We start from the raw sequence: 22,759 nt of genomic DNA on the forward strand, positions 1-22,759 counted from the left end.
TCTAAACAAAAATTTGCACTAATCTTGATCCTGCAGGCCAATATGTCTTGTAAATAATACTGGGAAACTATTTGAAGGAATAATCTACAATAGATTACTTCTGATTACTGAGGAGAAGGTGCGTTCTCTAAGTAAAAGTTCACATTTTAAAAGACCCCTGTTCTGTGAGTTAGGGCCTATCCATGAGGATGGGAGAATATCCTTAAAAAGAGCAGGGAATACGCTTGTCGTAAAAGGCGATGTACGAAAATCTTGGGAATCCCACTTCTTTCCTAGAGAGTAGAAAAAGGGAGGATCGTCAAAATCCCAAAGAAGGCGACCCACTTTGAGTTTGACGGTTGGAGGGGTACCTGCGTGCCCTCTGCCGTCGCAAAGTTCAATTCACCCCGAAAGTTTGATCGACAGAGAACAGGTTGATTTCCGTTCTTGATCCTCTTGCATTGGACACCCTACGGATTATTTTGGTCCAGTGCGCGAAGTTTAGATCCTCGGTTCATCTGCTTTTCATCGATTTTGAGAAAGCTTTCCATAGCCTGAACAGGGAGTGTATCTGGAGTGCTCTTCGCAGGAGGGGCATTCCGGAGAAACTAATAGCTATTATCAAAGCTAATTATGATGACGGAAAATGTCACGTACTGCACCGAGGCAAAATCTCGGAAGAATTTAAGGTCCAAAGCGGAGTCCGCCAGGGTTGCACCTTGTCACCGATATTATTTCTTCTTGTTATCGGCGAGGTTCTTCATGCTGCCTTGTCCGGTGGGAGGACCTGGAGCAATTTAATCGACGATTATAAATTCCCTCAAACACCTCGACTATGGTGATGACATCTACTTACTCTCTCACCGGGTGACTGAAGATAATCACCAACAAAACCAAAGTTTTCACTCTGCCAGATCATCGCACTCTCCCTATCTGCGTTAATTGACAGAGCAGGCGTACAATCTAGTAGTGGATAGGTCACACTTTAAGAAGGCGCGACAATTGCATCCTGGGCTAAGCCATGCAACGAAATCCCACTTTCCTAGGACTATCGACGAATGGGTCGTCTACAAGCACTTCACACAGAACAGTAGAAGACGAGTGTGGGTGTCTCGGGAAGTAATGGGGCTACTGAAGCGCATCTCAAGCAATCGTGAACAATGTCGCATAGGTGTGGTTTACGCGCTAGACCCCACCAAGCAGTGGATGGCAACTATATTATTATCTAGAAGGAGGAGAAAAAAGAAAACTTAACCTAGACTTAAAACTAGAGAACTTACAAGGCTCTAGCGGACCAAGCTGTAAAGTGTTATAGCATTGACATAGTCTTGGAAGCGGAAATAAAGATCAAGCTCCGCGAGTCGAACTTTTTGTAGATGATGTGCACTTCCTGCGGAGAATTTAGACATTTGCCAAGAAGTTTGTGAAGTCTACTAGGTTAGTAGCTAGATCATACCGTTGAAAAGCCTCTCAAGGATTCTCGAACAGGAAGAGAGGAGGGGAATAGGACGGTAATTCATCATTGCTTTTGTGCAAAGGAGTAACGAATGATTCGCTTATGTTGGAAAGCGAGGTAGGTGAGGGGCTCTTCATTTGTTCCTTTGGTATGGTTTAATCAAAACTCCATGCAACCATCCATTTAGGATGGTTGAGCACTCTCAAGTGCTGACGATCCTCAGAGCCCTTTATGTTTGTGGCCCGTCTTTATGGCCGCCTGGCTTAACATAAAACGGAACGCTAAGGCAAGAAAGAGCACGTGTATAAAAGTTAAAGCTGGAAACCAAACTATGTTTTCTCATGTGGCAATTACGACTTATAACATTAGAGCATTGATCGCGTGAATCCTACCAAATGATATAGGTGGTCCTAAACCCGTCTTTATTCCAAGGGTGGTTAGGTCGATCGTACTGTACGCATGTAGATGCACCGGAAAAGAAAGTAAACGGAAAAAAAGTTTGAGCTGCATAACGCTTAACGGCACTCCAAACACGCTGTGTTTATGGAAACATACGGGAAGAAATAGTCTACGGTACATCAAGGATGTTCCGCAACTGATATTCTGGCGAAAGAAGAACAACGCGTTTAAGATCGAGCGTTTGTCGTCGGAGAATTATCTGTCGCCGATGGGGTCAGAGAAATTATAAGGGATATTTCATAACAGATTGAGCATCGTCACCGGCAAGTAGGCTTCGATCTAACGCAGCTTTTGAGGAGCCACAGAGGTAATTTTAATTCTTAAGGAACATATTTTGAAGTGGAAGTGAATATGGACTGAAGTCGAAAAGGTAATGTCCGAAACGTAGGCAAGCAGAAGGCAGACGCGAAAGGAACGTGAGCATACATACGCACGAAAAAGTTCTGATTTAGGCCGACGTGCACCATACGGCAGTCACGCTGGGTAAGGGGAAGGAGAAGGAGGGCTTCTAGTGGGTGCAGGCAGAGAGACATCTGAGCACTCAAACCTGAATGATCTATTGTTCTTGACATTCTGTCTAATCGAATATCCCAAATTCGTTTATGTATCGCATGATTTCCGTTAGTGGATTTGATGCTATTCGAGTATATCTGCACCAAAAATGTGGTACTTGGTTCACTCATTCATATAGGGAGTGTTCCATGGATCCTGCTTCCTTGTAACGTGAGGGAAACGTTTCATTTTATAAGACTCCTATTTTAAAAATATATTTATTATTATTATTAATATTGGATTATGAGCAGTTAGAATGCTCTCAGTACTTCCGCAAGCCTTCGGGTTTTCGGAAGGATCAAATTTGTTTGTATGTTTGCTTGATTCTGATAGGAAAAGTTTAGTATTATATATCTGGTGGTATTTAGGTTCTGGCAACTATCCTTATGGAATATTTGTTCCTAGTTTTTGATAGAAGCACTAGCTACTGACACTCAAATTGCTGGTTCTGGTCCCAGCACAGGTGAAATTGAATCCATATTTGCTGATGCATCTGAGATTTCCTATCAAGCCCAGTGGCCGAGTCCCCAAATTAACTCCACCGTACTGAATCTATTATATAAATCTATATATAGTTCAAACGATTCCTACATTCCTGAATAATTTTTGATTTGATGAAAGAACTGTCAAGGTGATCAGGTTAGCTTGATTATTGACGCAGATTGTGATGCGCCTGTCTCTTAATCGCTTGTCAATCACCCAGATTGCTACTCTTTGGAGCGTGTATACTTCAACCTGAAAGATCGTTGGATATTGCTCTCAGGAAAAGGCCACTTCTCGTTTTTACCAAAAATGTGGACTCTTGACTCAGAAGTTTCTTTTGTTTTTGAGCCGCAGGTGTTGATGACATGAGAATATCTCACTGCATTCTTCTGGTTCGTTCCAGTTTTCTTTACGTTTGAGGATATTTTTATATCTTCTTTCAGGCAGATGTATAGGCATCCGATTAGACGGCGTTACAATAAATCAGAAGGCGTTACGATAACTCAGTTCTGTCAGTACCTCCTCCAATAGTCTATGCAAAATGAGTAATGAGCACTGCCTCAGTGTGATAGCTTACAGTGAAAACTCTTTTTCCTTTAACCTATCATACTACAGATGCATAGGTGAATATCTGCCTAATTATGGCAGCATTCAGGCCTAAATCCCCGTGGGGAGCAAATCATGATTTTACATATTAATCCATCATTGTTTTGGCAGGCCTTTTGGTCGTTTCCCATCGACTTCGATTTTCTGTTTTTGTCAACGCGAATAACATGTCCATACCGTCGAAGACCTCTCTCTCTTTTTCCACAATCGGTCCTACAGATCGCGAATTTCACCCCACTACCTGCCCACAAATTTTTCTACCATTGCGACTAGCTTAATCCCTGATCGCCTAGATTTCCCTACCAGAACTTTTCCAATACGATTTTTATTCCACGCTGCTGTAATTATCTGTTAACTACCCGAGCTTTTTTTTGAGTCGGAGGTCGTTTCTCTAAAATTTATTAGTTTTCAACCAAACCAAACCTCACAAACCATATTTTTCTGTGTCACTTTCCAAAAATATATTTTTTTTTCAGGTGAATTTCGTTGCTTGTTTTGTTATGTATAACAAATTTTATGTTTCAACTTAGCATCTGATCCTCATTCATAATGTTTTCGAATTTACTCTAATTGTTAAATTATTTCTTTATTTCCAGAATTACTTTTTTAAGAGTCAGACAAGATGCTATCGTGTAAAAGCAAAAACTAGTCTTTAACTAGCATCCCATCACCTAGAGTCAAAAACATAAAACCATTGAAGGATTCAACTTCATTAGAACCTCTCAAGATAAAGGTAAGTTTTTTCACCGTTATATTTCCATCGTAACAAATTAATCGTATCAAAATTTGAACGTGACTTAATCTATTATATTATGTGATGGTTGTCTGGTATCTTAGAGGTCTCGGTCAATCTTTATCTGATTATTCATAGCCAATGCCTACATACTCATGGCTCTAGTCGTTTTCGGTGAACCCACAAACTATAATATTTGCATAATGAGAAAGTGGTAGGTTACAGGTTCCAATAGTTTTATAAATGTGACTTAAAGATTTCCGTTTTAATGTTTAAAAAAAGATATGTTTTTTTAGGAATCTATGTTCTTTTTTGGTTTTTGACCCGAGCCATGAGCATGAACCTTTAAATGTTAGGCAATTTAGGAATGATTAGTGGAAGTTTCAGCATGGTACTTCGTGGGGCGGCTACCTTTCCAGGTGTGTTAATGAACTTTGAAGATAAAAAGACAGTGCTCCGTGAGAGGCTGATATAGTTGAGGTGCGAAATTAAATTTAAATTAGAAAAAATTTAAAATTAGCTTGTCCCCCTTAAATATGCGGAGTTGGTTTCGGGAATTATATATGTCTGTTTAAAAAGATCCGCTTTAAATGCCTTTCTGGAAGTTTTTTTTCATTTGCTGCTTGAAAATGATTTTTATGCCTTTTGGCGCAAGGAGACTGCTGATTTGCTAGCATTTAAGTGATTATCTGGCGGAGCGCCAACAATTCTCGAATGACTGTTTCCGGTGATTGCCTTGAAGCACTAGGCTGTCTTAGATAATAATCACTTTCCTGATAATTATCTTTATTGGCAATTAATTGGAATTGTAAATTATCTTGTAAGGTTTGGGAAAGAGGATAAAATGTTTTTTAAGAAACTCTCTGGGCTTTGAGCGCATATTCAAAGGAAGAAACACTCCTATTGGAGGCGCGCTGTTACATATTTTGATTTTAATCCCTTATCTGCCAACTTAACTGTTGCCCTGTCCATTTGGGAGCGAAATTACCGCGGGTTCGACGGGAAGCATGGCAACTCTACGGGTAGGTCTTTGTCGTACAGACTTTGACTATCCGGAATCATCGCGGACAAAAAACACTCTGGGGGTTTTCCATAACGGCCACTGCATCGGGGGAGATGTTACCTTTCTTTAGACTTACCATTAACAATTCATAGATGCTATGCAGTTTATGCTCCTTCATTCATGGGACTATCTCCAAAATTCGTGTTTAAGGGCTCCCCCGTTAAATCGTGCAAAAAAAGCACAACTTTACTTTTTTACTATACAGTTAAAAGCTATTTATGTAACCCAACGCTACATTAGCGAAGAAAAATGCGCTAATTTGTGGTTGCAAAGTAAAAAATATGAACAAATTTGAAAAAATCTCTAACTTTATCTCGTAAATTATCTACAAAAATATTGTTTAAAGTTTTAGATGGATCGGTGCAGTAATTTTGGAGTTATGAGGGACACCGACTTTGAAAACGTGAGTTGTGAGAAAAAGGCTCTGAAGTTGTGAAAGCTGAAAAATTTGGGATAAAACGTTTATAAGCGAGTTTTATCGACTTACCTCACACTGAATCATCAATGTCAGGTCCATAGAGGACGTTTTTATCATTCATTATGTCTAAAGTATCCTTTTGCTCCTGTTTACGAGAAATTCTGCCTTCTTGAGCCTTTTTTTCAGCTTCCTGATACTTGAGTTCCACTCAAGTGCTTTGGCGAGATTTTTCATCGAACTCTCACTATAGTTCTGCGTAAAGCCTCGATTAATCGCTACAGGAGGGCATCTTTGCTCAGACCTTCAGAGATAGGCCTGATCGCATCCAAAATATCCTTGGGAAGAGCACTGTACATGTGTTTGAATCCAATGCATTAGCAATTGCAGCCTTTTGCCATTCAAAACACGAGTCCGCGCTGAGTCATAGTGATTGTTTAAACTACTGTATCTTCCTTAGTTTTGCTTAGATTCATTTCAAATTTCCACACAATCTTCCTGAAAGGTTCTCCATTTAGAAAATCAAATAAAAGAAAAATGAAAAAAAAAAGTTTAGAAACGTTAGCTCCGTTAATGTTATTTTGAATGAGTCTCCATTGTGTTACGACGGGTGCGGTGGTCGAGATAGTTGAACGCCAGCTTCTGGATCTCGTTACGCCGGCTTCGACTCCCGGTCATTGTGAATGTTTGTATTTGGTTTTGTGCTGTTCCGCTGCTGTAGGCTTATCACTTGCAGGACATTGAGCGTAATGATAATGAAACTGAAGCATGGTCTCATTGAAACCTGAGAATGAGTGGGTGCTGTACACTTCCTACTGAAGTAGACAGGAAATAGCAAAATATTCAGTTGAACTGTCCCGACTATATTGTCGGGCCGTGCGCGAAGTGGTCATCTTATGATGAAATATCCTGGGGTTAAGGCAGACAAGCCATTTGTGTACAAAAATATCGAAATTAACTAGCGCGAGTTCAAAACTGCTTCGATCTCGATTATCAGTATCCCCAGTTGCCCGTAGGTCAGAGATGAAGTAGAAATGCTTCGTTGTAAGTAGTGCTTCCCAAATTTAACTGCCATTTTCCAGAATCCTACCAAATTAGGTGTTCTAGGAAAGATATAGTGGAACCCGATGCCTCGGAGCTGCCATGTGCTAACGATCTGGCGGTGTGCTTGTCTGGAAATGATGGCTGGATGTAATTGGCGAAGTTCGTTGCTGACCCCGCAATCAACGTCTTATGCGGGCAATGGTGTTGAACAATATAACAACCTCCCTGACGGGTTTTGTATCAAAATATCGCAATACTACCATGTAAGTATTCTGGGTCTTCTTTCCGCGCATGTGATACATCAGAATCTCGATGGTTTGACTTTCACTCCAACACGGCGCCTTCGAAGGTGCGGTCATGACACCCGTGGGATTATGAGAACTAAGTAGCTAAGATTGGTGTGAGTAGGACTTGATCCTCTGTGGACTACACCTAGAGCAACTTAATGGTTGAGAAAGGTGCCAAACTATCCAAATGGCCCGGCTCTGTTACGAAACGGGGAAAAAGCTAAAGTAGGTGAAGAACGGAGGTATCGATGCTTTTTCATCTGATTTTTTTTAACTACGGGTTCATCCTGTTTTCAGCGAGCGGGCGCATGTGGGATTTACACCCATTAAAAACCACCTCCGGTCTCTCCACTACCAGCCCCGTGGGACCGCCATTTATTGGTTTATTATTTATTGCTTCGTGGGGTTGATTCGCCTTTACGCGCTCCGTTCTGCTTCCCTCTTTCTATCTTCTTTAAGCAATTGCTTCTATATTCTGACGGAGGAGGACGGAGGAAACTGTAAGCAAGTGTTCGTCTTCCACGTTAACATCCTCGCAACTGTTCTCTCCGGGCTGACGCTCATGTCCATCGTTCCTCCTCGTCGTTGCGAACCTCGGGCAGTAACACACCACATGCTATACATCCTCCGGTATGCCTCGCGTCTAGGGCAATTCGGTGAATCATCCAACCCAAAGTGATGCAGATATTGTAGCAACCTCCGTGTCCCGTGAGGAACTGGGGAATGTAGTAGTTCGTCTTCCTATGTTTCCATTCACCACCCTTAATGCTGAGAATGAGCCTGTGCATCGAACGGCCCTTCGTTGTCAGAAATCGATTCTGTCCTTGCATCATTCCTGCATTCTATGTGCTCCTCTTTGCACGATATGACACCCTCATGTCTTTCGCCAGAATGTCGACTACGATCATGCCGCCATCATCAGTACTGTCTCATCAGATGTGGTTCTAGAAGCGCTGCAACCTTCAGACAAAATCCACTTCGACTAGAAGCACCCTCCGACAGTATTTCGGCTCGTCGATATTTTGCAACGTTTTTGCAAGTGACACAGTGGTACTAGCTGTCCTTCGACATGCACACTCTAAGCTTTGACTTCAATCACTACTCTCAACCACTTGATAGCCCGCTTTGAGACGGGCGTATGTTCACCAACTTCCATTTTCCCAGTATTCTTCTTTCTACGATTTGTTATTAAGACCGCTCCCGTTTTCCCATTCGCCGAGGTCGGGCGGGCTCTTTCTAATCAGGACTTTACTGCTTTTACTGTTTGCGTCGCGTGAAGCTTTGACAATCGTAGCTTCTTCTGGGACGGGAAGAGCAAGCACCCTATTATACATCCCATTTCACAGTAAGGAGCTCAATAACCAGCCCTTAAATCATCGCATTGTTTGTCTGATTCACTACCATGCTTATTTCATCCGTGATAGAGTGGCGCGCCGAAAACAATACTGGCATTCTTCCTCATTTTAGCCAACAGGTAGATTGGACCATTTGATGCTGGATCTCCAGGTGGCTTATTGGATTTGGGAAGCTTTTTCCATTGAGCATGGAATATTCCTTCTCTTCACTCTTAGCCTTATTTTCACCATTATCACTTCCCGTAGCGTCTCCTCAATCATGAAGGTATTACACACTAATTGAGCTAGACCAGCGTTCGCCTGCGGCTGTTTTTGTGGTGTCAAAGAGGGAAATCTGATTTCCAACAGAATGGGCATATTGGAGCGATGGATTGAGTGTTCTGATAAACTGCTCAACAACCAAAATATCGGCGAGTTAGAGGTCCTGCCAAATGAAGACGCCCACACAGCCCGTGCAGTCTACCCGCTTAAAAATCATAAGTCGCCAGGAGCCGATGGAATTACAGCCGAATTGGTTAAATATGGAGGCGACCAACTACACCAAGTGGCTCATCAACTAATGCTCAAGATGTGAGACAGCGAATCAATGCCTGACGATTGGCAACGAGGCATTATCTGTCTCATACATAAAAAGGGAGATATTATGTTTACTGAGTACCATCTATAAGATATTCTTCGCTATTTCGCTGGGTCTCATACCAAAGAGGCTTCACTCTAGGCAAACCAGCAACAGATCAGATTTTCTCTCTGCGGCACGTGATGGAAAAACTGTTGGAATATGGATATCTATTGTACCATCATTTCACCGATCTTAAAGCCGCCTATGACGGCATAGCCAGGGTTAAGGGTTTGAGACCGTTGAAAATTTCACCTATCTAAGGTCGAAAATCACAACAACACAACAGCTTTGACCGCGCAAAACTATTTCGCTTGAAACATCTTACCGCAGGGTCAAAGATCTTACTGTATAAGACTATCATCTTGCCAGTCCGAGAAGAATTTTTGGCCTCTTACATGAGGATGGACGATTCCGGAGTCTACTTAACGACGAAATCTATGAGCGACACCACGATCGTCTGGTTGTGGTGGGGGGTAACTTAATCCGTATGGATGAGGATGATCCAGCCCAGAAAGTCCATAAGGGCAATATCAATGGTAGAAAATAAAGACGAGGCACACCCTGCCTGAGATTGAACGATGGCATCGGTCAGGACGCTAGATAGCTTTTAGGGTGGTAGTGGATCTCGGCGCAAAACCGGGGTGTCTAGAGTTCCTTATTAAGGCAGGCCTAGACCGAGTACCGGTTGTTACGCCGTTGATGATGATGAAAACAAAGTGGCAACATTGTTTTTCGGGAGATGGGGGCAGATCACTTGAGCCGATCTTTGCATCCTTTCCACTATCGTCCTGAAAGTCGCACTATAAAAGTTTATATTGGCATGGTCGCAAAACTGTTTGAAGTCGTACTTTTATTTTTGCGAATTGCCTCCTTTGAGCGGCGTCTATGAGCCTCCTTACGATCGTTGCTACCGGGTTTTTCGTTGAGCTCCTGGAAAAGACTTCTTACCCGGAAATATTTGGTTTGCAAACTTGTTATTTCGTTGTTCCGCCAGTAGCTGGGAACAGACGCTTTCTGGGCATAGTATCATCGCATGCTCTCGTTACCCATTGGGTGACCTGGCTGTCTTTTTCTATGGTCGTAAAAATCTACTAATATCATACTCAAGCGCCGCAGAGAATGTGTCTGCTTCGAAGACTTTCGCCGTCCAACTCGTCGACTCATCCAATCCAGTATAAGTTCTGCTTCTGCCTTCACTCTCTTGAGAATGTCAGTCCATGATCATCTCCAAACAAGGTGTTTGGAGATGATAATAACCTCCGGTCATATCCTTTTCCTAACTCTTTCTTCCGAGGCGTTACCTTTTTTCAAGCTCCCCCAGTAGCTTGAGCCGTCCTTTTTACTTGCCTCACTTTTTTGGGAGTTGAGCCCTTTTTTCGCCTAGGGATTTGCTGGCCAGGCTCGTTTGCGCAGCCTTTTCCCCGGTTTCTCATCTAATATCTTGCTACACCCTTCCCCTTGGGAGGAGCATTCTCATTCACGGGAGCTTGTGCCTCTGGGAGATTCGCGAAGAATCGAGCATCTTCTGAACGTTCTATTCCTTCCATTGCGCTTGTAACATTTGATATCACAGTAGCCAAGGTCCCCACTATTGAGGCACTTCGGCATTTGTGGAGAAAATTTCTATTTTTAAAAGTCGCACAGGTACATATCTGTACGGAGGAGGCTCGATTTTTTTTTAACACGAGTCAAGTTTGAGTCGAATCGAACCATTATACGACATAGCAGGATATAGTGAAAGGATGGTTTCTTTGAGAAGAGACAATTCTATGCCATGAGACTTTGAATGATAGTGGACCTATTACTGTTGAAAAGTTTAAAGTTTCGCTGTACTAAGCTAGAATAGTAAACGGCGTATCTGGACTAACAATTGCAATCTGCAAATAAAAGATAAAGATAAAAGTTGTACGTTCCGTGCCAGAATCGAAAGTAAAAGTTACTTCCAAAGTCCTATAATATCGTGCCCCAAATTTACAGCAAATGCACCCATAACCTGTAAAAGGAATCAAATTCATTCAATCTATCTAAGCCAATAAACTTGTCTCGAAAAAGATTAAAATAAATCTCCCAAAAAATCCAAAAGTCCAACGAACTATCTCCTCCGAACAAGGCAATTTCCAGTGAAATCGTACACAACCGATTTACGTTATAAGCACCTTGTCTGCTATATATCACCCACATTCTTGGATTAAGATGTCCCTGGAAATAAGTTGTGAGTCAGATAAATCGATACCGTTACATTCCTTTTGCGGTCCTTCATCTTCGAGAAACGGTTTACGGTGACAACCACCTCGACTTCATTGTTGTGCTACCTTGAATCTTTTGCGCATCCGTGGCCTAGTACCAGTTTCCATGAGTCCATTGGCTCCTTCAAGTTTAGATTAAGATTTAGAGTAAAATGATTGGCGGTCAGTGGAGTGAAATTTTTAGATTGATTTTAGCATTCGTAGATGAGTTGCCAACTTAAATTTCAGATAGCAACTGCCGCTTGTTTTATTATTTTATTTAATATCTATCTTTGATTCTTCGGATACTGAAGAGGAAACCATCAACATATCATTTTCCAAGAGTTAGCCTTACTCGTCTTGAAATTGATTGCTATGATACCATTTAGAAAACCAGAATTCAAAATAAAACATACATTTTGAACTGCCTTCCATTCATGTATGGTAATATCGGTTCAATGTGTATCTCACGATTTAAATGCGATCATTGATCTTAGATTTGTCTGTTGTATCTTTTGTTTGGGTATCCAAAAAGAATAGCTTGCTACAGTGACGTTCGCTGTTATGAAATGATAAACGTCCATTAAACTCGTAGAAAGAGAGAACCAGTTTTTTTTGGAGATTTGCAACCGAAATTTCCCATATGATACCAAGATACAATATATGCAAATTTCCTTTACATCTGCGGTTCGTAGTAGAAATACAACAGCAAAGCGGTCTTAAGTGATTCCGCAATGGAATGTTCTATATTAATTCCAGCAAATAATATTTAGAATGGATTTTCGGATATAAATACTGACAGGGACTGGATCTCAAATCAGATCACCGAAGATGAAGCTCGTATTAGCAACAATAGCACTTTGTGAGTAATTATTTTCGAAACCTTGCGAAGGATAAAGATTGAGGACTTTATTTCTTTTTCGTTGTTTAGGCAGTTTAGCAATTGTGTCGCAGGCACAATATCGTTCGATAAAAATCGGTGGAGTACCACTACTTTACTCATATCCACGATCACAATGCTCGTGCCCACCGGGACCGCCAGGGCCACCAGGCCCGCCAGGACCACCAGGTGACAATGGACATCCTGGTCCAAAGGGTTCTCCAGGATCATCAGGACGGCCGGGACCACGAGGACCAACAGGCCCACCAGGACCGTTTGGACCACCAGGACCTTCCGGTGATATCGGTCCTGCAGGACCGCCAGGGGAAACTGGATCAAATGGAAGACCAGGCCCACAAGGCCCACCCGGACCTCCAGGCAATGATGGACCACAAGGAGCACCTGGACCACGAGGACCTGAAGGACCTCGAGGACATCGTGGAGCTGTGGGACATCGACCTTGGTCCCGAAATGCATATTGGACCCAGGAATATCAATCTGAAACTGAAACGCCTAAGGAAGCTAGTAAAACTGAAGACTCAGATGAAACTCAATATGCCATTGAGGTTTCAAGATCAGCCAATCCCACACCTTATAATCAAAGGAGTAGCTACCCAAATACAAGGAAATATAGCAATAGAAGAAAATCGAGACCTGAATATGTAGAAGAGGAAGACGACGACTACGAGGAGGATTATGAATAGGAATGATGTAAGGCTTCTAGAATTAATATTTAGACTATTTTGTAACAAAATAGTTATAACTGTAATAAATTAGTTCAATCAATTGTAAGATTTTAAGTTTACTTGTCAATAGTTTTGAAGTGGTTTAAAATAAGAGTTTCAGAGTAAATATCTCAACGTCTATTGTACCTCTAGAGAAATGTAATAAATTGACTAATGAATATATAATGGTTTTTATAATATTCGAATTCAATAACATACCATGCATCAAACGGTAGCAGCTAGGAAGAATTAACTTTTAAATTGTTGGTTTTGGTTACAAAAGAAGCAGCGAATGATGTGTCAAAATGCAAAGAATGTGGTCTTTGCAAATTGATCGATTTATGCTTAAAAGAAAATATTCGAACAAGATGTGTTTTAATCTCGGAAATCACACGCATTGAGCAAGTGAAAGAAGCTCTACTTCTTCTTTTTATATCAGAAGTCTTCACATATCATGATTTGGCACAAAATTGATGTGATCTTCTTAGTGTAGTCAGAAATGTTTCAATTTAGGTTGACTGTCTGGCTAAAGTGAACAGTTTATCGATCTTGTTATTATTAACTTCAGTTGAATAAAATCGGATGCTTTGAGAAAGGACCCAATCCCCGTAAATAATTAGAAGTCTTCATCATCAATGGTGCAACAACTGGTGAAAAGTCTAGGTTTGCCTTAGTAAGGAACTCTAGATATCTCGGCTTTCCGCTGAGGTCCACCAATTCAGTCTCAGTGTCTGGTGGTCTGGCCTACGCCATTTCTCCATCTGAGGCAGGGTTTGCCAGTCTTCTTTTTCTCCCATAGATATTGCCTTTATTGACTTTTCGGTCTGAGTCGTCCCCACCCATAAGAATTAAGTGACCAGCTCACTGCAGTCTATTCAGCGGTATTTTTTTCTACAACCGGACGGTCATGTATCGCTCAATAATTGCATCATCATAAAGGCTACGCAATCGACTATCCTCATACAGGTCGCTAAATATTCCTCGGAAGATTCTTCATTCGAGCGCGGCCAAGAGTTCGCAAATGTCTTGTGGAAAACCCAAGTCCCCGTAGAATACATAAGGACTGTCGATTTTGGTGCTGACGTTGTCACCATATATTTCGGCTTGATCGCCTTGCCAATCGCCGCTTATTCGATCTGGGGCAAGGTACTTTATACATCTCTCGCTTTATGTCAATATCGTCAGTATGGGCTAGAAGTTGTGTGGACTCTTAGGGGATCTGAATCACGGATCACTTTTTCCGGGGTCAAGTTAAAAAGATGCATCATAGATAGGTTCCAAGAGTGATTCTGTTGTTTTTATCTGGCCTCGTACATTAGTCAGAGTCGGTTTAGTCAGATTTGTTAATCTAGTCGAATTTTCTCATGGTCTACCCTTGCTATGTTACCACAGGGGCCCTTGAATTAAATGAAAAGATGTGCAACTAATGACCATTTTCCAACAGTTTTTCATCGATTACCACACAGAGAAAGTCTAACCTCTTCTTGAGGTGAAGTCTCTTTGGTATGGGTCGACGATATTTCGGAAGTTAGGGCTATCCAAACTAGAAAGATAACGGAATACCTCTTTGAGTATTACATCCCGCGATGCCGCCTTCCTAAGGCCTTCTCCCAGAACCACCATAAAACATGATATTTCCGAAGGATCATCCGGGTTACATTCGCAACGCGTCTTTCTCGTCTGATCTGCCCCTCTCAGCCTGCACTGCATTCACACTACCATGTGATTAACTGCATTCCAGTTCTTGTCACACACGAGCATTTCCTCCAGTTAGTCTTTCCGGTACTACTCTTCCTCGCAATGTCTATTCTAGACTTTTCCTTTCTTCCGTGTATCTGGGACAGTGGAAGAAGACATGGTACAGATTCTCCGGAATTCGAAGCATGAGATTAGAGTTTATCTCATCATGCATTTTCTGCATCCATATCATGATGCAGGGTATCAGTTTATGGCTCCATCGACCATTTTCCACCCGTCCCCACCGTTGTTGCCAACTATATAAAGATTCCTAAGTTTTGGCGTTTTCCACGCTGTCCAGTATAGAGCTCAGCACTCTAACTATAAGTCACAACACACGGGCCCTGGGGAACATCCGCGGAGACAACTTATTTCCTGGGTTCATAGTCGGTGTCCTACTAGACCTTTGTACCTGTTAAATAGCGCAGTTAAGTAACTGGTTTGGTGTAACCCCCGTCCCCAAAATTCTTCTTATGAGGTTCCAATTGGCTGAGTTAGCATTGTGTATTTCGTTAGTTAAAGGTAATCACAGCGATAGTACTACCCTCTCCGTCTATCTAGCAGCCAACTTGATGGCGTCGACGGTTTATTTGGCCATACGGATGCCGAATTTTCAGTCTGATAAGCATCCCGGGCTCTATACACCTGTACCTGTTGTCGGTTATTCGCTTCAGCATTTTCCTCATAGTACCTTATGGATATATAGGTCCGTAGGAAGATGGTTCATCCCGAGATTTTCCAGCTTTAGGCAGCACCACTAGTCTTTGACTTTTTTGCATTTCATGATGCCATCTACCAAGCATGATTCAAACAACTCCACAAATTTGTCACATTTGTCGTGACAAGCGGCAAGTTTAAGGGCTGTTTGGTTTACTGTAGAGTCCCGGCGTTTTGTTCCGTCTCAGCCTTCTGTAAACTTCCAACTTTTTTCGTCGTTACTGAGGGTATTACAGCCACATTTTAAGGTACCTGTAGACTGTCATCGCTCGTGCGTCTGTCTGTTCGTCCTTCAGTCTGTCTGTTTTTGTGTTTGCCTACTATGCCCATTTTATCAGAAATGGTCACTTCTATTGATACGAAATTCGGTAGAATCGTGGGAGTTGTGAATCCCCTCACATGCAGTCAGTAACATTAGCCTACGTTGCGTTCAAGCGTGCATCTCCATATATGCAAAAGAGGTTGTGAACTTCGCCAAATTTTGTCATGTGGGGTATGAAATAAAAGGTTTTGATTAGCACTTTCTAACGTCGGTATCAGTTCTGATGTTCGATTTAAAGGGGAGCGCGTGGGCTGGGAAGCCCTCCCTCACGGATCCATCCCCAGAAACTATTCAACTCAAAAATCACGAAGCGGCTTCTCATGGTGCCTAGGCGTCGAAAAAATAGCATATTACTATATTTTTTAGAGTTCGACAAAACCCTTAAGCTCGCCCTAGTATCATGAAATTTCAGTATTTTACGCTGCAGAGCTAGGTACAAATAGGACAAATGTTCACTAAAACATATAACAAATTCACAAATCCTGAAACGCCGAGCTTTTGGTTTTCGATTTGTTTACATAGGGGACGAATAATTGACAGTCATTAGGCGGTTGTTCGCTGTATCATACCTTGAGCATAAGTTGACTAACCGCTTGGTATATTTATTCAGTTTCTGGCGACTTATGATCCCTAAGCTGACGGATTGTGTGGATCGGGAATCAAATTTCCATCTCTGTGTAGACAGAATGTACATAGAGGTACCTACGCCTTCATCTTGCTGACCTGGTGCTCCTATGCTCCCTACTCTTCTTGAGTTCACAAATCTGCTGGTTCTCCCTGGGTTCCTTTTTCTGTTTTTGAAGTCCCTTCTCCACTCGCCACAGTTTTTTATAAGCCCCTCCGTGTGCCCGCATTCTTTGAGATGCATTGTCAGGAAAGTAGCATTCTTCTGTTCCATTGCTAGCTCATTATTTGGTTTGCTACTTGCTTCAGATGGTTGTGAATTAGCTAATTAGGTGGGAGAGCTGCATCTCCAAGCGTTCAAACCTGTTGGTAGGTTAGTAGGTAATATATCTTAAAATTTATCCACTGTCCTTGGAGGCTTTTTCGATTTTGGGGACATTTTCCAGAGGCAGCCAGTGCTCAGATTCTTCGTTGAAGAAAATATTACCGACGTATCTTTGTTTCAAGTTTGAGGAGGCTGGACAGTTGCATATGAAGTATACGGTCATACCGTCCTTTTCTTCACATTGGCTACACATAACTGAGCCCACCACCCCAATGTCTTCCATCTGGTAGTTTAAGGAGCAGGGTCTGGTTGAAAGCACTACCAGAGTTTTCATGTCCAATTTTTTAAAGGACAAGAGAAATGAATTCTTTCATACAAATTTTCGCATTTAGGCGGGAATTTAAACTTTTTTATTCGCCGTAACTTTATCCATTAGGACAGGCTTGACAGTAGATTACCGAATCCCAAATGCTGGTTTCGGCTTCACCACTGTGGATCTACACTCTTAGCAAGTTAGTCTGTCGGCCTTTTCATTATCGGGGATCTTTCGTGCAGCCGGCCAGGTTTCAGCATGGAGGTGCCCGTCATTATTGTCGCAACATTCATCCTCTGCGAATAAAATGGCATATATCTCCGTCTGGAATATGGTTGTCATTTTTCCGGAAGGACAGGCAGTTCCATAATTGGGTTTTTCGAGAACATCCTTGGACCTGATTCGTCTTCCATGACTTACTCGTCGTTGAAAATTATCAAATCTGTATTCCAAGAAGACTCGTGGCTATTTGTCGACCACCATACTCATTTCGTGATTGCGACAAAGTACATCTTCTTGAAGTCAAATTTGAAGATCATGTAATCGCCAGGTATTCCGAGTCACCCGATGTTTGCCAAAGAATTCTGTTGCTCATATTTAAAGACGTCAATGGCATCAAGCCTGTCTGCGTCGTTAACTGCGTTCCGTTTCGCCTTTTTATAATGGGGGTAGATTTACGATAACTTCGAGTACCGCAGCTGGTGTAGTACTCACTATTCCAGTAATACTTAAGCGACTCAACCTCTGAATCCGCGCCAGCAGTTTCCTGCTGTTAGCACAGTTCAGTATCGGCCAACAGACGATACACGCATACATTAAAGTGGGCTTTATTATGGTTGTGTACATATAAGGAATCCTTTGTGGTGAAGATCCCCTGGTCTTGTCTATTGCAGTCCCACATCATCAGAGCAATCTGTAGCTTCTGTAGAGTCCAGATGTACTCATAATTACTTGACTGCTGGATTTTCATCCCAGATAAGGTGGGTAGCCTTTAGTCTTAGTGAACATAACTAGTCCAGTATATTCTTAACGTCCACCGTTAATCTTTTATGGAGATACCAACTGTGGATTAACATCAGAGTCACATTCTAGTAGTCACATATTGTATCGGCAAAATTGTCTATAATTACTACGGCTAGTTCGTCCGAAAAGTTTTGTGTTCTCCAGGAGTAGGATGCATATTACCAATAATCATAACAGAGGAAAGAGAATTTCTCTCTGCGGGTACCTCCTAAGACAGCCTACGTCAATAGGCGTCCGTTCCAATCCAGTCAGTGAAGAATCCAACTGGTTAACAACTTATCGATTCATACTGTCATGTCGTCCCAAATGAGGCAAAATTGAAGGTTCCGTCGATGTCTATGGGTACCCCCAAAACGTATTGCTTTTCGTATATCGTCTTCTCAGTTTTCGTCGTGAGGACATGGATTGCTGTCATCGTGGATTTGCCTTTCTGGCAGCATGTTGTTTCTAACACGCTTTAAGGCTGAGATCCAATTGGATTGTCGCGCTAGCTACAGTGAAATGGCCACCTGGGACCGTGTGTATCTCTTAAGAACCGATCTGCTAGGTTTTCCAGTTCCATTAGAATAAAGCAAGTTAGACTGATCGGTCGGAAGCTTTGTGAAACGTGCGCTTGTTGCAGGCAAGAGTTGTATATATTACGTATATGTTGACGCAGGGCATCCTTTTCCTCTCACAGAAGATACGAGAGCAGAAATGATACTAACCGGGTCCTGGATTTATAACTTTTGAACGAGCCAAATACCCATTTTACTCAATCAATTGATACTAAATATTTTGTATGCCTAAGTTCAACTGGATGCTGCCTGGCAAATGCATTTCAAGGAAATTGTTTGCCGTTTCTTCATCGCTTTCTGCGTACCTCCCTCTCGATACATGTAAGGTAATCTGGCTTCGTTCTTTGATAAGGACGCGCCTTAAGCGAGATAGTTTTCTCGCATAAGCGTCTCCTTGATTATCATTGAGCCGCTCTTATGCTTTTCTGAATCAGATTTTAGACCTCGCGTGAGAATTTTTAATTACAGATACTTAACTGTAGTTCGTTTCCTGCCGTGTGTTGCGCATCCCTTCCTTTGGCCTTAGGAGCCGATACTTGTAACGTGACGAGCCTAAGCCCATAGTAGAGGCGATAGCCCGTTTGTTCCCGAACCTAATTGATTTCTGGTTTAGGAGGTGTTGAGGTTTTTCTGGACACCAAGTTGTTCCAGAACCTTCGCACCATTAAGCTCCTCATCTGGAAGCAGAAAAAGCAATTGTTACACAAGAGTATATCGGGGACTTTTTCACGGATAGTCGTGCCCTCTCTCCTACATCATTGGGGTGTGGTTTCATTGTCAAAGTTTAACCGTAACATTTTAAGGTGTATACCTGCCTACTTAAAGCAAATCTTGTCATGATCAGTTTTTAAAGCTAGAAACAGTTTCTTTCTAAACTGTTCGCACCGCTCACTATCGTCACTTGGTGAATGGGTTTTGTCATACAAGATCATCAGCTGTGATAGCCTTGGCTGCAAATAAAGACTTAGTTGTTGCTGGTAGGACTCCATCAGTTGCCCTTTGGTTTGGGGAATTGTAATCGTCAGGTTTGCCCTTAGCTGCAGATACCCTGGTCGATCCATTCCCCTCAAACTTGGCACAACCTAAGGGTTGGTGTTCCGTTCGGAGACGCTTTGTCCAAAGATTTACTCAGAGACATTGTTGCGCCCCATATTTTCCCAGAAGGCTGAAGCTTACCCGTGGGTAAGTCCCAATTGGATTGGTCCCCAATTGAATGAGTCGAGAATCTGAGTATAAACTTAGATTTTCTATAGATGAGCTTAACCTCTTAACCCCTTTTTCGCTATTTGGCTGCCGTGGTCTTTGTTTAACCCTGAAAAGTGAGCCTATCTCGCCAAAGCCCCTTTTTGTCGATACAAGACTAGTTGAAATTGAGTGGTGTGCACTGCTCAAGGTCACATATTAACCATTTGGCACGGCCGCCCATTGGTTTGGGCTTTTAATAGTCGTTAAGTTTCAAATTTGATTGTCATTTTCTGGCTGATGGCCAATATCGGAAGTCCGTCATCCGGAGGGCATTTTCAGCTGAAGAGCTTGATGAACCACACGTCCTTCTTGATGATTCCAATTGCATTAACTGCAACGATGTAGTGGATGATACCTGCCACACTTTTTTTTTCAGGGGGGGGGGGGGACAACGAGTTAAGCTTATGCTTCAAAATTTGGCTCGGACGCGGAGAGTGCATGTCCGTTCGCCTATATTTTTGAAGCCGATAATAGTGGCTTTCGTTTTTTGGCTGACTAGAAAACCTACTCCAACTATAGTGGTTTTTCCCTCAGAAACGGTTCCTGTCCAGCACATTTCCTGCAACGTGGTGGCATCAATCTTATTTGAGATGTCCGTTCGCCTATATTTTTGAAGCCGATAATAGTAGCTTTCGTTTTTTGGCTGACTAGAAAACCTACTCCAAGTATAGTGGTTTTTCCCTCAGAAACGGTTCCTGTCCAGCACATCTCTTGCAACGTGGTGGCATCAATCTTATTTGAGACCTATCTGTCGGCTAGCTCTTGAGGAACTTTCGGCCTTGTACGGTCCATGACGGTCCGTCGTTGTTAAGCTAATCCTTCTCAATAATTTTTCTACGTCTAGTGTCGTCAGCCTTACCGAACTCCGAACTAGGAGTACCTGTTGGTACAGTTTGTCCCGTTTTTAGGAGCGGGAGGCTCGCCTTCATCCTTTAATGCCTGCACTTTTTTATTCACAATCGACTCCCAGCGATGATCACGTATAGATGGAAAAAGAATTTCACACCAGAGTTGTTAGAATTGATTCAGAAGGCGTTATCTAAGTTTTGTGTTCCATCTTGGGTTTAATCTACGCTTCTACCCCCTTTATGAAATTATTATTCTTGCAGAATGATTCACTGAATTTGATGTTTTTCTGTTGTAATCCAGTCGAAAGCTAACGTCGAAATCGAAAACAATATTGATTGTCGTATATGGCAAGCCTTAGATTTTTCCGCCTGTTCTCCAGCAACGATTTGTGTAGATACATCCCTTTATTTAGAACCGATAGTATCTACATAAATTAAAGATATTTGGGCTTAAAATAATAGACGCGTTGGACATCTATTCTAACCAGGTCGTTTTATAAATATTATAAATTCAGTTCTTATTCAACACTTTATTGCTCGATGAGGAAGTTTAAAAATTAATCTTCAGTCCTGCAGATAACCTTAATTACAAATTCTTAAGTAAAGCTAATGAGGCGATACAATTAAATTGACTAATAAATATTGACGACCTTTAAGTTAATTTACCCAAAAAACAAAACAATTAACAGTTTATTAGATGTATTCGTGTTTTGTTCGATTCAACGAGGGTCGATAATTGTCCTTCTTTCTCGTTTCGTTTCTAATCAAATTCTAATCAACTCAAAAATTAATTCCAAGGAAACTTCTCGACTCACTTCCAACATCATTCCTTGAATCACTTTCGCCGAGCAGATCAATATCAAAGGTTGTCAGGGTGTAAGCTTCTGTTGTTCTCGGTGCAGAACTAGGATTACTTGTAGATGTTGAAGGTGCCATTGATGTCCTCGTTGCCATCGTTGCAGTCTTCTTTGCGTATTTAATTACATCACTTCTATCGTCAAGAGTAGCACCGGATATCGCTGGTGATTCGGATGTATCTGACGGCCGTGACGTGCCATCAGAAGGACCTGGTGGACCCGGGGGTCCAGGTGGTCCTGGTGGTCCAGGAGGACCAGGCACTACACTTCGATAGACACAGTGAACAGGAACAGGTGATGGAACTGGTGTACCTCTTGAATTCAGGATCCATTGAGTGGGCGGCAAGCATGAATACAAGTAGCATCCATGAGGCAGAGGCAAGGGTGGAGGCGATGATCCGATATAGCGAAAATGTGGCAAATACATTGGCTGCGGTGATTTGTGTTCAAGAGCTTGTGGTAATGGTCCTGAATCGAAGGTGAACGTTGCAATGGATAGGAGTATTTTCGTACCTGTGAAGGAGAGGTGAAATCACATTCAATAGCACAGCAATTGACTCGAATCGTATCAATGGTATGAATGTAGATTTGGAGAGCTATATAATACTAACACACTATCAAACACTGCACTAATATCCGCATTGTGTACATGGTAGGGACTAAGCTTCCTTACAGTTGTTGCGTGCTTTATATAGAATCAGGTGGAAATACTTGAGTAAGGTATAGGGAGGTGATTGGATTATGTGTACACTTTTCCTGAGGAAATGCGCTCGACTATTGTCAATAAAGTGATAAAAGAATCTAAAGTATTTTCCTGTCGCTCATCTATTGATATCCGATCCACTAAATACCATGTTACAGGATTCGCAATTTCAATTATGTTTGCACAAAACAAATTCTGAGCTTAAACGACGGTATTATTCCATTCGACAAAAAGGCACTCTTCCTTTCCCTACTTGCTCACGATTCCCTACCGTCCAGAACTCACGGGAAAAAAGTCAAAATCCACTTCGGATGATATATCATAAAATACAATTAGTGAGTTCAGAGTGCTCAATGAACTTGAAACGACTCTTATGTTCTATCCTATTTATTCGAATCAATGCTAATGATTATAAATCGCCCACTTAATTAAGTGGTCCACAAGGACCCGGCGTTTGTTCTCTATCGCAGTGCCCGGCGGGATTAGGATCAAGAGCTATAATTTATATACTCGTATGTGATGACATATACGTTTCATTGGTCCCTGTATGGATGCAGAGGTATCACGCTGCGTAGGAGATTATATGTTGAAAAATCAAAAGTAAATA

The 22,759-nt window shown here is 42.0% G+C and overlaps 2 protein-coding genes across 2 annotated transcripts; one reads left to right on the forward strand and one right to left on the reverse strand.

Annotated features, from left to right (window-relative positions):
- Positions 1 to 11,991: 11,991 nt before the first annotated feature.
- On the forward strand, positions 11,992 to 12,948 carry LOC119648697 (cuticle collagen 1-like). The gene is made up of 2 exons (XM_038050504.1): positions 11,992 to 12,138; positions 12,208 to 12,948. The coding sequence occupies exons 1-2, from the start codon at positions 12,108 to 12,110 to the stop codon at positions 12,858 to 12,860; spliced, it is 684 nt and encodes a 227-aa protein (XP_037906432.1). The 5' UTR covers positions 11,992 to 12,107; the 3' UTR covers positions 12,861 to 12,948.
- An 8,138-nt stretch (positions 12,949 to 21,086) lies between these two features.
- Positions 21,087 to 22,092, reverse strand: LOC119649628 (collagen alpha-1(XVII) chain-like). The gene is made up of 2 exons (XM_038051863.1): positions 22,061 to 22,092; positions 21,087 to 21,962 (listed from the first exon to the last, which is right to left on the reverse strand). The coding sequence occupies exons 1-2, from the start codon at positions 22,089 to 22,091 to the stop codon at positions 21,373 to 21,375; spliced, it is 621 nt and encodes a 206-aa protein (XP_037907791.1). The 5' UTR covers position 22,092; the 3' UTR covers positions 21,087 to 21,372.
- Positions 22,093 to 22,759: the final 667 nt, after the last annotated feature.

This window comes from Hermetia illucens, chromosome 2 (assembly GCF_905115235.1).
Source record: "Hermetia illucens chromosome 2, iHerIll2.2.curated.20191125, whole genome shotgun sequence".
Taxonomy (NCBI): domain Eukaryota; kingdom Metazoa; phylum Arthropoda; class Insecta; order Diptera; family Stratiomyidae; genus Hermetia; species Hermetia illucens.

Coding starts and splice junctions, on each gene's coding strand:
- LOC119648697 (XM_038050504.1), top strand. CDS start 12,108: ATGAAGCTCGTATTAGCAACAATAGCACTTT. Junction 12,139..12,207: donor ATTAGCAACAATAGCACTTT/GTGAGTAATTAT, acceptor TTCGTTGTTTAG/GCAGTTTAGCAATTGTGTCG.
- LOC119649628 (XM_038051863.1), bottom strand. CDS start 22,091: ATGCGGATATTAGTGCAGTGTTTGATAGTGT. Junction 21,963..22,060: donor AGTGCAGTGTTTGATAGTGT/GTTAGTATTATA, acceptor TCTCCTTCACAG/GTACGAAAATACTCCTATCC.